The 12801-nt window shown below is 45.6% G+C and overlaps 2 protein-coding genes across 2 annotated transcripts; both read right to left on the reverse strand.

Moving 5' to 3' along the window:
• Positions 1 to 2572: 2572 nt before the first annotated feature.
• On the reverse strand, positions 2573 to 7244 carry LOC117862196 (O-fucosyltransferase 6). Its single transcript, XM_034745730.2, has 10 exons — positions 6959 to 7244; positions 6788 to 6850; positions 6251 to 6341; positions 5960 to 6036; positions 5161 to 5249; positions 4868 to 5051; positions 4463 to 4644; positions 3686 to 3788; positions 3265 to 3593; positions 2573 to 3179 (listed from the first exon to the last, which is right to left on the reverse strand). The coding sequence occupies exons 1-10, from the start codon at positions 7139 to 7141 to the stop codon at positions 2750 to 2752; spliced, it is 1731 nt and encodes a 576-aa protein (XP_034601621.1). The 5' UTR covers positions 7142 to 7244; the 3' UTR covers positions 2573 to 2749.
• A 411-nt stretch (positions 7245 to 7655) lies between these two features.
• LOC117862197 (WD repeat-containing protein DWA2) lies at positions 7656 to 12798 on the reverse strand. Its single transcript, XM_034745732.2, has 14 exons — positions 12640 to 12798; positions 12477 to 12560; positions 12215 to 12347; positions 11974 to 12085; positions 11271 to 11370; positions 10820 to 10947; positions 10645 to 10714; positions 10092 to 10180; positions 8865 to 8910; positions 8702 to 8772; positions 8553 to 8623; positions 8420 to 8478; positions 8249 to 8314; positions 7656 to 8077 (listed from the first exon to the last, which is right to left on the reverse strand). The coding sequence occupies exons 1-13, from the start codon at positions 12685 to 12687 to the stop codon at positions 8273 to 8275; spliced, it is 1053 nt and encodes a 350-aa protein (XP_034601623.2). The 5' UTR covers positions 12688 to 12798; the 3' UTR covers positions 7656 to 8077; positions 8249 to 8272.
• Between the last annotated feature and the right edge of the window lie 3 nt (positions 12799 to 12801).

The raw sequence follows: 12801 nt of genomic DNA on the forward strand, positions 1-12801 counted from the left end.
TCGCTGGAACCAATGGATCACGGCCCTTCTTGTCACCTCGACATCAAAAGTACTACTGAATGGGGCGCCTTTACCACCGATTCATCACGGACGAGGTCTCCGACAGGGCGACCCTCTTTCCCCCCTCCTCTTTGTTCTAGCTATCGACCCACTACAACATATTATCTCTCAAGCCACCCAGAGGGGTCTCCTCACCAAGCTAGGAGGACGAGCAGCACGGTTCACAACATCCCTGTACGCTGACGATGCGGCGATTTTCATTAAGCCAACACGAAAAGACATAACCAACTTGACGAGCATACTGCAGCATTTCGGAGAAGCCACAGGCCTACGTACGAATCTGCACAAAACACAAATTGCACCCATCAGTTGTACTACCATCGATTTGGATCACTTACTTCATGATATGCCGGCGACAAGAACAATCTTCCCAATACGCTATCTGGGCATCCCCCTCACGACAAGGCGCCTGAGGAAAATTGACTTCCAACCCCTCATCGATAAACTGGCCGGTAAGCTATCAGCATGGACGGGTCGTCAGCTAACACAAGCTGGACGAATAACCCTCACAAAATCGGTCCTCTCGGCACAACCGGTATATTTACTCACAGCTATCAAACCGAGTAAAGAGGTGCTCCAGGATATAGACAAAATCCGGAAAAAATTCCTATGGGCAGGGGACCAGCAACTTACTGGAGGCAAGTGCAAAGTTAACTGGACGAAAACCTGCCTCCCAAAACAACACGGGGGCCTGGGTATCCCAGACCTCGAGAAATTCGCACGAGCCCTCCGTCTCAGGTGGCTCTGGCACGAATGGGTATCACCGGAAAAACCCTGGAACAACACAGGAACCCCCTGCGACGAAGCTGACAGGAAGCTGTTCGCGGCATGCACCTCCATCACTCTGGGCGACGGCAAGAAAACTAGCTTCTGGTCATCCGGATGGTTGCAGGGTCAACGCCCTAAGGACATCGCCCCGCTCCTTTACACCATTTCGCGCAGAAAGAATAGGTGTGTCCATGATGCTCTCACTTGAAATAACTGGTTACGCGACCTCGTGATCGACCATAACATCACCGTTTCTCACCTAGCGTCGATTGCACAGTTGTGGCAAATGGTCACTGCTACGGAACTCAGATCAGGGGAGGACGACATTATCACCTGGAAGCTGACAAACTCAGGACTTTACACAACGGCCTCGGCATATAAAGCACAATTCCTGGGTTGCACCGAAACACCACACGTTTCCTCCATATGGAAATCTTGGGCACCACCAAAATGCAAATTCTTCGCGTGGTTAATTACGCAGAACCGAATCTGGTCAGCTGATCGCTTAGCCAAGCGAGGATGGCCGCACAACGCATCCTGCGTCCTATGTCGTTCCACTATGGAGACTGGACACCACCTTTTAGCCGAATGCCGATACACAAGGAGAATCTGGAACCAAACGGCGACATGGCTAGCGCAGCCCGCCCTACGACCAAATGAATGGAGACCCTCAGCCAACGCTATGGAGTGGTGGACGACTATCACCACAACACCGGACTCGCCACGTAAAGCTCTACGCAGCCTCACCCTCTTAATTATGTGGGAAATTTGGAAAGAACGGAACGCACGTATTTTCAATCGGCATGAAACATCACCGTCAACCCTAATGATGAAGATCAAAGATGAGGCCTCCGCTTGGCTCTTGGCGGGGGCCAAAGACCTAGCGATACTTCTATCTCGCGAGTAATCCCGTTTCGGCCTCTAGTTTTTTTCTTTCCTTTTCTCTTTGCTATCCCGAACTGTCGGGATTTCATCTATTTTTTCCTACTATATCAATGAAATAGGCACCGTCTCGTGCCCGTTCGTTAAAAAAAAACGTAGGCCACAAGGAACAACAGGATCGAAGTTGAGGTTGGTGCAGACGGCGCCGAGCGCGACGCCGCGTATCCCCAGACGGTAACGGTAGGCAGAAGCGGCCGGCGGCGACGTAGAACTCGAAGAGATGGCGGCGCCAAGAGCCGTGCAGATGCACGTGGCCGTCGTCGAGAAGTGCTAATTCTGAGTTCTGACGGACCCCGCCGTGCTCTGCGTTAGAGTCGCGAGCGCCGGCAGCCGCGCCCGCGTCGCGCCACCGGCCTCTTCCTTCTTGGGCGGTGCGGCGGCTCACCGGGGGACGGAGGTCAACGCAGCGTACCGTCAAGCCAGGCGGAGCAGCCGAGCACGAGAGGATGGCGGATCGCGCGAGGGCCCCGCTGCCTTGCGGTCGATCCAGACCGTACAAGCCGGATTCAACGTACGGGAGAGGCCAGGGGGTGGACGCTAGACGAAAGACCGTCCACCGCCGCACTGATCATGGCCATGAGGTCCCGTCGTCTGAGGCTTGCCAGACCCAGAGGGTCCACCCCGGACGGTAACTGAAACAACGACCACCCACTGAGATCGGCCTGCTCGGCACCTTCGACGGCAGCCTCGCCGTCGTGACCTCCACGGCGAGCTATCACAGCTTCAGCGCAGAACGTGGAGTCCCACAGCGCAGAACGTAGCAACAGACATGGACTGACAGGGTTGCACAAGGAACAACACAGGAGCAAAACGCATGCTACAAGGTATAACAAGCCACAAATGTTACAAACTAAATGATAAGAAACTGCACTACTGAGACTGAAGGCAAAAAATATGTACAGTTTCAAGGGGCAAAATTCGCTAATCACTCAGCCAAAAAGAATTGGTTGGGGAACTTCTTTGACACCGGATAAGTTAACTAATCTGAAAGAATCTGTTCTAGCTCAGGATCCTCTGGTCTGACCAACACATCATCGTCCATTTCCATGTCAAACACCTCTTTCTCTGCAGGAGCATCTTCGTCGTCATCAGATTCGCCAACCTCTTCGGCAGTATAATTGGGAACTGCTGGCTCACCAATCGCTTTGCCTCGGTCACTACTGCTATCCAAGACTTGATCGTTTCGAGGTTTGACCTTGCCATCAGTCCTTTCACAGATACAGGTAGAGGGGTTCTCATGAAACTCACCCCTCCCCGGCCTCAGCTCTTTGGGCTCTCCCATAAACCCTTTCTGGACCATGTGTACTTTTGAGGAGAATGCATCCCATGACATGTTCCCTCTGTTCAAAAACAAAGGATAGAGCCTTTTGGCATTTGGTCGGATTGTTCTCTTATGCCCAAAATATCTCCTGCAGAGCACAAAATATGGCAGAACAAGTTACAAAACAACTTACAGCAGAGTAATATAAGCATGAACAGCAGAGTAATGGTCACCTTCGCCCGGCCAAGATTTTAGCCATGTTGCCATTGTTGTTAGCCACAAAAGCATCACTTTCATCGCAGACAATGAAATCAAGTGCAGCCATGCGAGAAGAATATTTAGAGAATGGTGCCAGTTCCTCTTTGCTGGATATTGTTTCTTTTGTGTGGAGATTGGGGAAGAGAGCTTTAAGCGGTGCCAGAGTCCTTGGACCTCCATATATCTCTCCAGAAGCTACATAAATGTGGACATCCATACTGTAGCCTAGTGCTCTCAACAACAGACCCACCTCTTCAGGAGTTAGAGGGCATCTACCTTGCCTTCTTCCTTTCTCTGGGTTAGGCTGAAATACAGAACAGCAGATGTTGAATTAGAAAATTTGATCTGGGCTTTTCAAGGCACCTATATCATATAATAGCACAGTAGCATACATACATGCAAGCCTTTCCACCTCTTCCTTATAGCACCAAGTTCTCTCCTCTCCTTTTCTCCGCCACCGTAATAGCACCCCGAAAAGGCAAGCATATCAGGTTCAAATCTGACATTACAAAAGGAACAATATTTAGGGACATCAAGAACTGGAAAGGAAATGTACATGAACTGGGAAAGGTATTCGTTAGGTTGGGTATTTAAAACTCGTGCAACTTCAGACTAAGATCACATGTGCCCTTCTACTATAGTGGTCTATTAGCCTAAATGATTCTAGGTATCAAGCCAGCCAAGCACCTAGTGGCCTCTGTACAAAACAAAAATTATCAATGCGGCAACATTTATTGTATCCAGACAACGGCATGCTACAGAATACCCGCCTGCTCTAATAGGACAACCTGCCATTTTGTAACGTAAGAGGGCATTGAATTTAATAGCAGCTGATTGAAATTAGGACCCTCCTTTCAGTTGTCACTCTGAGTTCACCACAGGTGGTATCCCCACCTAAACCCCTCTCAGTCATCGTCATCGACCAGCTGAGGCCTTGGCCCATCAATCAGATTGGCACTAGAGGGAAACTGACATTCTGTCCATCCTAGCTCAGGTGATGAAAGCACTACCTAATTCCCTATGTTCTAGTTTCTAACCTATAAATGGGTTTCCAGATCCGCTGACGTTAAGAAAGTAAGAAACTATGTTCTTTGCATTAGACCCATTTTCCTCTCAATTATTATAAAAAGGAAATGATATATGTGATCTAAACAGGAGAATTTTATAGGTCACCTCAAGTGAAGAGCAATAAAATGCTTGCTCCTCTCCCTCATTCTTTGTATTAGCTTTTCACCCATCTCTTGTATTGGAGCAGTAAATCTCAATGCATGATAGTTGACTCTGCATCTCAGCTTCTGCAAGTCAGTTTGCAACCTGTTTGCTAATCTATAATCGAATTTCGTCAATCGTATAACCTGCATCAAGTGAAAGACTGATTCTTAGTACTCAAAATAAGAGAGTCAAATATCTCAAACAATCACAGAAAAAAGCCTCAAATATATGTTGTGCTTAGTGAGTAAAGACTATAAATTTCGGAGAATATTTACATAAGTGGATGAAATTGGTTAAGGCACATGATAACAGCATATAAAACTAATGTACCTTGGTAATAAACACAGCTACAATACAATGACTTACATGTTTCTTAAGAAGTGCAGGCAGCACACGGTTCAAGTAACACCGCTCAGTACATTTTCGAGGAACACGCATTCTGTGAGGAGCCCGAAGTTTACCTCCTATCTCTGGAAGCTCTTTCACAATCTTTACATCCTTTGATAGGGATGAGATGAACCAGTTGGCATCAAAAATTTCAGAAAAATTGCTGCAGCAACAGTTGTATTAAATACAACCAAAATGCACTCAAGTCATCATAGAAATACAAGCATCCTTAGAAGAATAAGGCATAGAAGTGGTCGGTACTTGAAATTAACCTTGAATCTTTCCAGAAGGATGCCTGGTCCAGTTTGGGAACAACAAGTGTGGCATTTAAAATGCGTGCAGCAACAACAGCATCAATTATCTGAAAGAGCAACATGTGTGTCAATTAGGTTTATAAAGATAGAAGCGCATGGAACCAGAACGTGTATAAGTACAGCAAGCTATCAGTAAGGCATAAAAAAAATCACTCCTTCTGATTCAAATTTCAACGTGACAGTAAAAATGAGACAGGCCTCAAATTTCAAGGCTTCAACATGCTCTCGAGCTCTGGCCAGGAAGTTTGTCATTGTAACGATAAATATACTTGCAAGCAAAAGTATGGATGATTATAAGCATCAACTGATGATTTGTAACGATTGTAGGCATGTTTGAGAAAAAAATGATTATAGACATACATTGAGGAAATAATATCCAAATTTATGTTTTAAATTAAGGACAACATAACCCATAAAAGGATGCCATCCAAGTTTACACAGTAAATTCTGTATTCATGGCTATGGGCCGTTACATATTGATCTACGTATCATACTTTGCCTGGAAAACCTCTATCCTTCCAAATTTTGACAATAAAAAGAAAGTTGGAAGAAGGAAAGATGGGAAAAGAACCCCAGCATTTGGAGTAGATTCAAGTAATATTCAAGAGCTTTAAGAATTACTGTAATTAGAGGATGATGATACCATAAAGTTGTGCATAAACATGTATAACAAGGTGGGACACATCCTTTGTCCTATACTCCGATCCATCCACAAGCATTTTATTTCTGGAAAAAGAGCAATGTGGCACACGCTTACCCCTGTTCTCTGTTGATTCAGTCCTCCACTTGTAACAATCATCAAATAGCAGTCTGGTTGTGTAGTGATATTTGAATCTGCACAATTTGAAACAATGACTACTTCAGATAAAATGAAACTAGCTCCACCCAATAAAGAAGAGATACCATCAAAACTATTTCCAGAATTTCAAAAGCCTTAGTTACAACTAGCACTTAGCATTTGTAGCATTGTAGAATTTTGGAACAAATAAAAAGGCTTATGTAGCTACACCAAATTTCAGTCAACATGGATTTCAAAAGGTTTGCCTACCAAGGAACTTGCTGCTTGAGTTGCTGCACCCATAAAATTTGCTAGCAAGCTTTGAACCCCAAAGGCCGTCCCTGACGTTCGAACCATTCGTCTACATTTTAGAGAATGTTGCAATGAATTCGTCAATTATAAAAGTAACACTTAAATTTCACATGCTTAGGAAAAAATGCAACCAAATCATTATGCAGTAACTCTGAAGACAAGATACGTGCACTTTGAAACAATTTTCTGTGGCAACATAAACAAAATCCAGTCAAACTCAGATGTGTACTAGAGCATGAAATTTTTCCCCCTCTAGAATCAGAATAACAGAAATAATTTAATCTAATAGCTTTGTCAGCATCTCTATGCCAAAAATGGCACATGAAATGGAACCCAATTCATTTACCCACCAATTAAATAAAACATCACCCAAACTGTTCAATAACTCATGGAAACAGGAGCTGGTGCAGAGTGTTTAACTCACAACTCTACTAAATGGAACAAAGATTATGACAACCTGGTGCGCTCAATCTAATTGAAGAAGCTTATACTTACTGGAACACGGAAAATTTCGCGGCGCTCGGACTCGTCCATGCCGCCGCCGCCGGAGCTGTTCAGCTGCGCGCATGAGAGCACACGCGCATAAAGCGAGAGGAGTTAGATCGGGAGGTGTGGAGAAAACTAAAGGAGGCAGAAGCAGCTAGGTCACTAGTGGAGATACGATACCAAGGCATGGGCTGAGCGGCGGCGGCGGGAGGAGGCGAGCACGGGGTGGTCCGAGACCGGCGGCGGGGAGACGTAGAGCAGCGCGACGGCGGCGAGGAGGAAGAGCAGGAGCGCCGCCGCCGCCGGCAGCGCGGCGCGGCGCGGGCACCGGAAGTTGCCTCCGCGCCGCCGCGACTGGACCATTTCCCCGCGGCTGAGTGGTGAGGGCGCGCCTCAGGGAAGCTGGGAGGGCCGGCCTCGGCCTCGGCCACGGCGGTGGTGAGGTGGTCCCCGGGGCGGCATGGGTGGGGGCGGCCCCCGCCTCTGGATCAGTGGGTGTTCGAACTCGGGAAAGGGACGGTGCACTGCAGCAGAGTGCGGCGAATGTCTGGAGCACTGTGTCTCTTTCCTTTTTCTTTTCCGCTCCGACAAAAAGCATGCTGCAGGATGAACATTTGTTTAACAGGAACTGTTAGCTAATGATCCATACTAGCATATGGAACAGGCTAATGATGTTTGATAAATATTTTTTATACGAATTAATTTTATTACCGTACTTCCTCTCATCGAAAAACAAGTACATCTAATTTTCGAAAAATGATCCAGGTGGGAACCGAACTCTTTCAAATTTCCTACAAATTTTGTACGATTGTTCTTGCTTACCAAGCATGACCCGGTTGCACGGTTGCAAGCAAGCGTGGGACGATCACTGAAAAAATGAACACGAAAAGAATGGTTTATAAAATAGCTGGCTCTGTTCATCTCGATGGTCTTACAAAGTCAGTTCGCCTCTACTTCACTGCATAAAGCAGCATCCCTATAACGGGCCTTTTTCAAATATACAAAATCCTAAGAGTCAAGTAAGAAGCAATATTTCTTACAAACCGAAAACGGAAAGCCACTCCGATCAGATCTTCAGACAAATTTCTAGCAACTGAAAAGGAAATCACAGTGGATAAGACTTGGAAGATACAGGAAAGAACTGCTGATAATCTCGACTGTGCTGTCCTCTTTCCAATCGAAGCTACATCGGACTTTTTTGGTACCACTGTTGGCATCGCATCACCCAAGAGGGCGGAAGATCGGATATCAGCCAAGATGATTTCTGCAACATTCTTGGCTATCAATTGCACGCTGTTGCTGCAACCAATACAAACGCATCATCACATCAATGCTTGTTAACAGGCACAGAATGGCAAGGTAAAGCTCCGTGCAGCACCAATTATATAACAAAAAAACATGTTCGTTGGGGCAACTTTGGTAATCATAAGGACAATACATTGGAAAGGAGGAACCAGTTTATGCCCTTACAATGCAGAAGATGACCGGCAAGCTTCATTTTCTCGGCAAGTAGGGCTTGACTGATTCCAAAACAACCTGAACATCAGAGAATCTCATGAATATTTAAGAGAGACACAATCATAAATGTTTCGGAAGCATAAGGCAAAGTTCCATGAAGCAATAAATGATGTAGGTACTTACCCTTCCATCGTAAGACAAAGAAGCGAATAATGATGGGTCGTGGGAGCTCCATGCAATACCTACAATTTTAATTAACTCTCTGATGTCATTGAAATTCTAATATATATAAAAACATCTAAAGGTTCGAGCATACCATATATGCTGTCTTCATAGTCAGTATATGAATTGAGTAATGGTTCTTCTTGCCTCTTGGGTGAACCAGGGCTGAGAAAACAAGATTCAGGCATCAATATAGCAAGTTTAAACAAAGCAACTTAACTAGCACCGATTAAGAATAGAGACCTGTCAGGTCCAGAATCATTGCTGCTAACTTGAGCCAACCATAAATTTACAGTTGAATCTGTTCCAGCACTCTACAAAAGCTTCAATGTAATAAGTACTCAATAAAATCAATATATCATGAATTTGCAACACAATTGCATGCGGATGGAGGGGTCAGACAGACCAGAAGCAGCTCATCATACTCAGGATTGTGCTGAACAGTCCATGTCCTGTAAAAATAATGAGATCATGTAAAAATCCTGGATATTTGCTGGTTAATAAAGAGCAAAAAGAGGTTGGTATAACCACAAATATTAGGGAACGTTTGGTTTCAAGGACGGGACAGGACGGAGCGGGACAGTCCCAATTTTAGGAGTGTTTGGATGGGAGTCAAGTGGGATAGGGTCATCCCCTTAGAGGAATATTCCTCTAATATGCGGGACAACCCCATCCCTCCAAATCGAGTGGATGGAGTCATCCCGCTTCAATGCCGTGCGCCTCTCCGTTGCGCGCTAGTGAGCAGGTGCTGGAGAAAGGCTTGAGCGGAACAGCACCAGCAGGGACGAGCGGCGGGGGCGAGCTCGGGCAGGCACCGGAGCTAGAGGGGATGAGCGGCGGGTGATGAGCTCAGGCGGCCGCTACGCCGCCGGCCGGGAGAGCGGGAGCTCCACCGCCGGTCGCGGGACGACGAGCTCTGTCGCGGCCGGGGCACAAGGCTGGCAGGGGCGGGTCCCTAGGTAGCACGGCCGGGGCACAAGGCCGACGGAGGCGGGTCCTCAGGCGGCGCGGCAAGGGGCCGGAGCTCCACAAGCGGCATGCTCCCCAGGCGGCGCGGCTGGTGCCAAGGGCTGGCGTGGCGGCCTCCCCACGCGGCGCGGCGGCCTCCCCTGGCTGGCCGCTATCACACGGAGGAAGATGTACTCGTGACAGTGACAAGTGGGGCCCGCTGACGGTAGCTAACAGAAGCTGAGAACGGTGGTCGTCCCATCTACTTTAGTACCTCCAACCAAACAAAAAAATGGGGACGAACCCATCCTTCTCAACCAAACACGAGTCGGGACGATCCTATCCCAAAAAACTGGGACAGGACCAACCCATCCCATCTCGTCTCCAAACCAAACACACCCTTAGAGATTGAACCACATTTACTGTCAAATAAAAAAAGAAGAAAGAGACTGAACACAGCTCTGATAAAGGAGGCATATACTACTCTACTAGACTAACAAAAATAGAAACCAAACTTGTAACAGGATGAAAATTGCACTTGTTTGAAGGAAGTCACGAATCAAACAAATAACATTCACAGCACAGTACATATACTGCATAGAATAAATTGAGAGAACTAATGTTTAAATCTTGCGAAGGAAAGATTCTGGTTTGATTGTACTACACTATATTACGCTGCACATACCAATGTGAGTGTCCAGGGAGATCTTTCAGAGGATGTTTCAGCATTCTGAGATCCCACAAGAGAATTCCAAATTCATCTTCTGCTGTTGCCTACAATGTATAAGATATTGGCAATTAGAAAAATAAATGAGTTTTCTCAGGGCAAAAGCTGTATAAAAGTACATAATTTAATGAATCAGTAATAAGTATCACTGTTATTGTACACAGATGTCCAATAGGCATACTCTACAAAATTGGTTAGATATTCAGCTATATTGAATTAATGTATTTCTCAGTAAAAATTCAGTCGCTACAACATAATCAAGAGTTCTAGCCATTCATTTAGCAATAATGAATGATGTCATACCCTAAGTGAACATGAACTATGATACATAACTACTAATGCAAGAATATAGTCAAACAAAATTGCAAGGGAACAAGGAAAAATAAAGTACTACAAAATTGTCCTATACAATGTTACTACAAAAAGATGATTCAAAGGAATGATCCTTTGTGTAAAAATATAAGAACATATGTGCTATCACTTGAGACAACAAAATACATATCATACTCACAATTATGTTTTGCTTCTTGGGGTTATAATCCACATCCCGTATATGTGCATGTTCAATTGCAATTGATTTGCTGAGAATAATGCATTCACAATTAAAGATACAAATATTTAATGGAAACAAGTGGATCACAGATAGAAGCATATAAAATCATAGAAGATCAAGATAAAGTATTAACTCCATGGAACGGAGATCCCATAAGTGAAGTGATGAATCTGATATTGCAGCAATTGAATTGTGATTGTGTGGGTCCCAAGCTCCACCACGTAAATTTGGAAGCATGTCAGCCGATCCCTGTGATATCATCTGTAACATAGATAGATGAATTCAAATCAGGACCATGGTGAAGTATGTAAACAGATTTGGCTATTTGGCGTGTCATAACCGGGTACTAAAGTTCACATTTGAAAACAATGAAAGCAATAGGGTGTATCTTAATTCTAAATAGTAGGCTCACATGCACATATACAAAAGTTAACATTTCACTTGTTGGTTGAATTTTTCTGTATACGTTCTCTCTTTTCTTGGCCCGTCTTTGGGCGGTCGTAAAACTTTTTAAACCAATGAAAACAAAAAAAATTGTAAGTATGCTGATGATATATTGGTAAACAAAAGGATTGCGGCCACACCTTTGCTGATTTATTTGACGTGTCTATGTTCCAAAGATAAATATTTCTGTCATCAATGCTAATTAGCTTATCATGCTTTCCAAGTGGCCACCAGAGTACGCTGCAAGGATAAACAGCTTATAGGTGTCAAGAACCAATAAAGATGATATGCATATCACCTAGCAACATTTAAGAATATATAGGAGTGACACTAGTTGAAAAAAATTAGCTCAAAATTATTTTAGAAGTTGAAAAAAAATTCTCATATTATCTCTTTTAAAGAGCACCACAGAAAATAAGCCCAACAATTAATTCATGTACTGTGAAATAAGTGCAACATGGTAGACCACACAAAAGCTTCATTGCAGCCTTCTTGATAACAGCCCTCTCACGTCAACATTCATGTGTAATCACACAAGTAACCACGAGCTCTACAGCTTGTCTACCTCTGTCACTCTAAAAGTTGTGATTAGGCAGGCTAGGTGGCACAACCTTTCAGAACAGTGCACTAACTACACTCAACTCACCAAAGAACAGTTCATTTAATTTAATTACAGATAAACACCATGTGGTCCAGACCATTAAGCAGCAAAGTTGCATTTCATCCACTAAAGTTGGACATATTGATAACTCTTGAAATTCAAAGCATAGGCAAAAAATCTTGTACAGTGGGAAGAACAAACATCTCTAGCACAACCAAACATCAACAGAAACAGAAGCGCACCGTCTTATCTTGCCCGTATGCCCAGTGAGCTCGAAGAGCTGCTCAAGCTGCGGCGAGTTTGACTGCCCATGCTGCTCTGGGATCTTCCAGACGGCAGCGCCATAACCCTCACCTGCCAATCACATCACAAAACTTCAGTTTACAAAATATTTCACATAACAACATAAGTACACGCTTTAGATTTGCAAATTGGAATGCTCACGGACACAGAGAGAGAGAGGCGATATTATCTGTTCTTTACCAGAGGTGTAGACTGTGGAGAAGACCCTGTGATCGAAGGGGCACGATTTGAGGTCCCAGATCTCGTCGGGGTGGTAGAAGAGGCCGTCGCACACCAGCTCGCTCTCCGCCGGCGACAGCCGGATCAGGTGCACCTACTTGGATGCAGAGAGTTCGAGATCCAAATCAAATCTCACGCCATTTCCGCTGACAACAAAATGGGACTACCCGAATCGGAACCCCTGCAGAAGCGGCGCGCCCCCAGGGCTGCGCAAGAGACGCACCTCGTTCTCCTCCTTGAGGCTGAGAGTCCCGGCGAGGAAGGTGGTGGAGCCAGCGTCGGCGCGAACGTCCGCGATGCACCGCGCCTGCAACGACGACAGAGGACCAATGGGTTAAGGGAGGCTGTTCTAGAAGGTTCCAGAAGGCACCGCTGCTGCTGCTTGCCTGGTACTTGAGGCCGCCGTAGACGATGCCGCTGGATCCGCCCTGCATTCTCGCGCGCTTCGGATCCTCCCCACGGCTGATCGCTCGCTCGGAGTCGGAGACGGAGGAGACCGCAAGCAGCCAGCCGCCTTCCACACTCTTTACGCTAAAGGGAGCACGCTT

The sequence above is a fragment of the Setaria viridis genome, chromosome 6, assembly GCF_005286985.2.
Source record: "Setaria viridis chromosome 6, Setaria_viridis_v4.0, whole genome shotgun sequence".
Lineage (NCBI taxonomy): Eukaryota > Viridiplantae > Streptophyta > Magnoliopsida > Poales > Poaceae > Setaria > Setaria viridis.

What these genes read in the sequence shown, in the direction of transcription:
- LOC117862196 (XM_034745730.2), bottom strand. Translation starts at nt 7,141, where the DNA reads ATGGTCCAGTCGCGGCGGCGCGGAGGCAACTTCCGGTGCCCGCGCCGC. An exon ending in GCGAAATTTTCCGTGTTCCA is followed by an intron (nt 6,342 to 6,787) that starts GTAAGTATAAGC and finishes TCTAAAATGTAG; the next exon opens with ACGAATGGTTCGAACGTCAG. An exon ending in AGAGGTGGAAAGGCTTGCAT is followed by an intron (nt 3,594 to 3,685) that starts GTATGTATGCTA and finishes TCTGTATTTCAG; the next exon opens with CCTAACCCAGAGAAAGGAAG.
- LOC117862197 (XM_034745732.2), bottom strand. Translation starts at nt 12,687, where the DNA reads ATGCAGGGCGGATCCAGCGGCATCGTCTACGGCGGCCTCAAGTACCAG. An exon ending in CTCCACAGTCTACACCTCTG is followed by an intron (nt 12,086 to 12,214) that starts GTAAAGAACAGA and finishes TGTGATTGGCAG; the next exon opens with GTGAGGGTTATGGCGCTGCC. An exon ending in CGTCAAATAAATCAGCAAAG is followed by an intron (nt 10,948 to 11,270) that starts GTGTGGCCGCAA and finishes TCTATGTTACAG; the next exon opens with ATGATATCACAGGGATCGGC.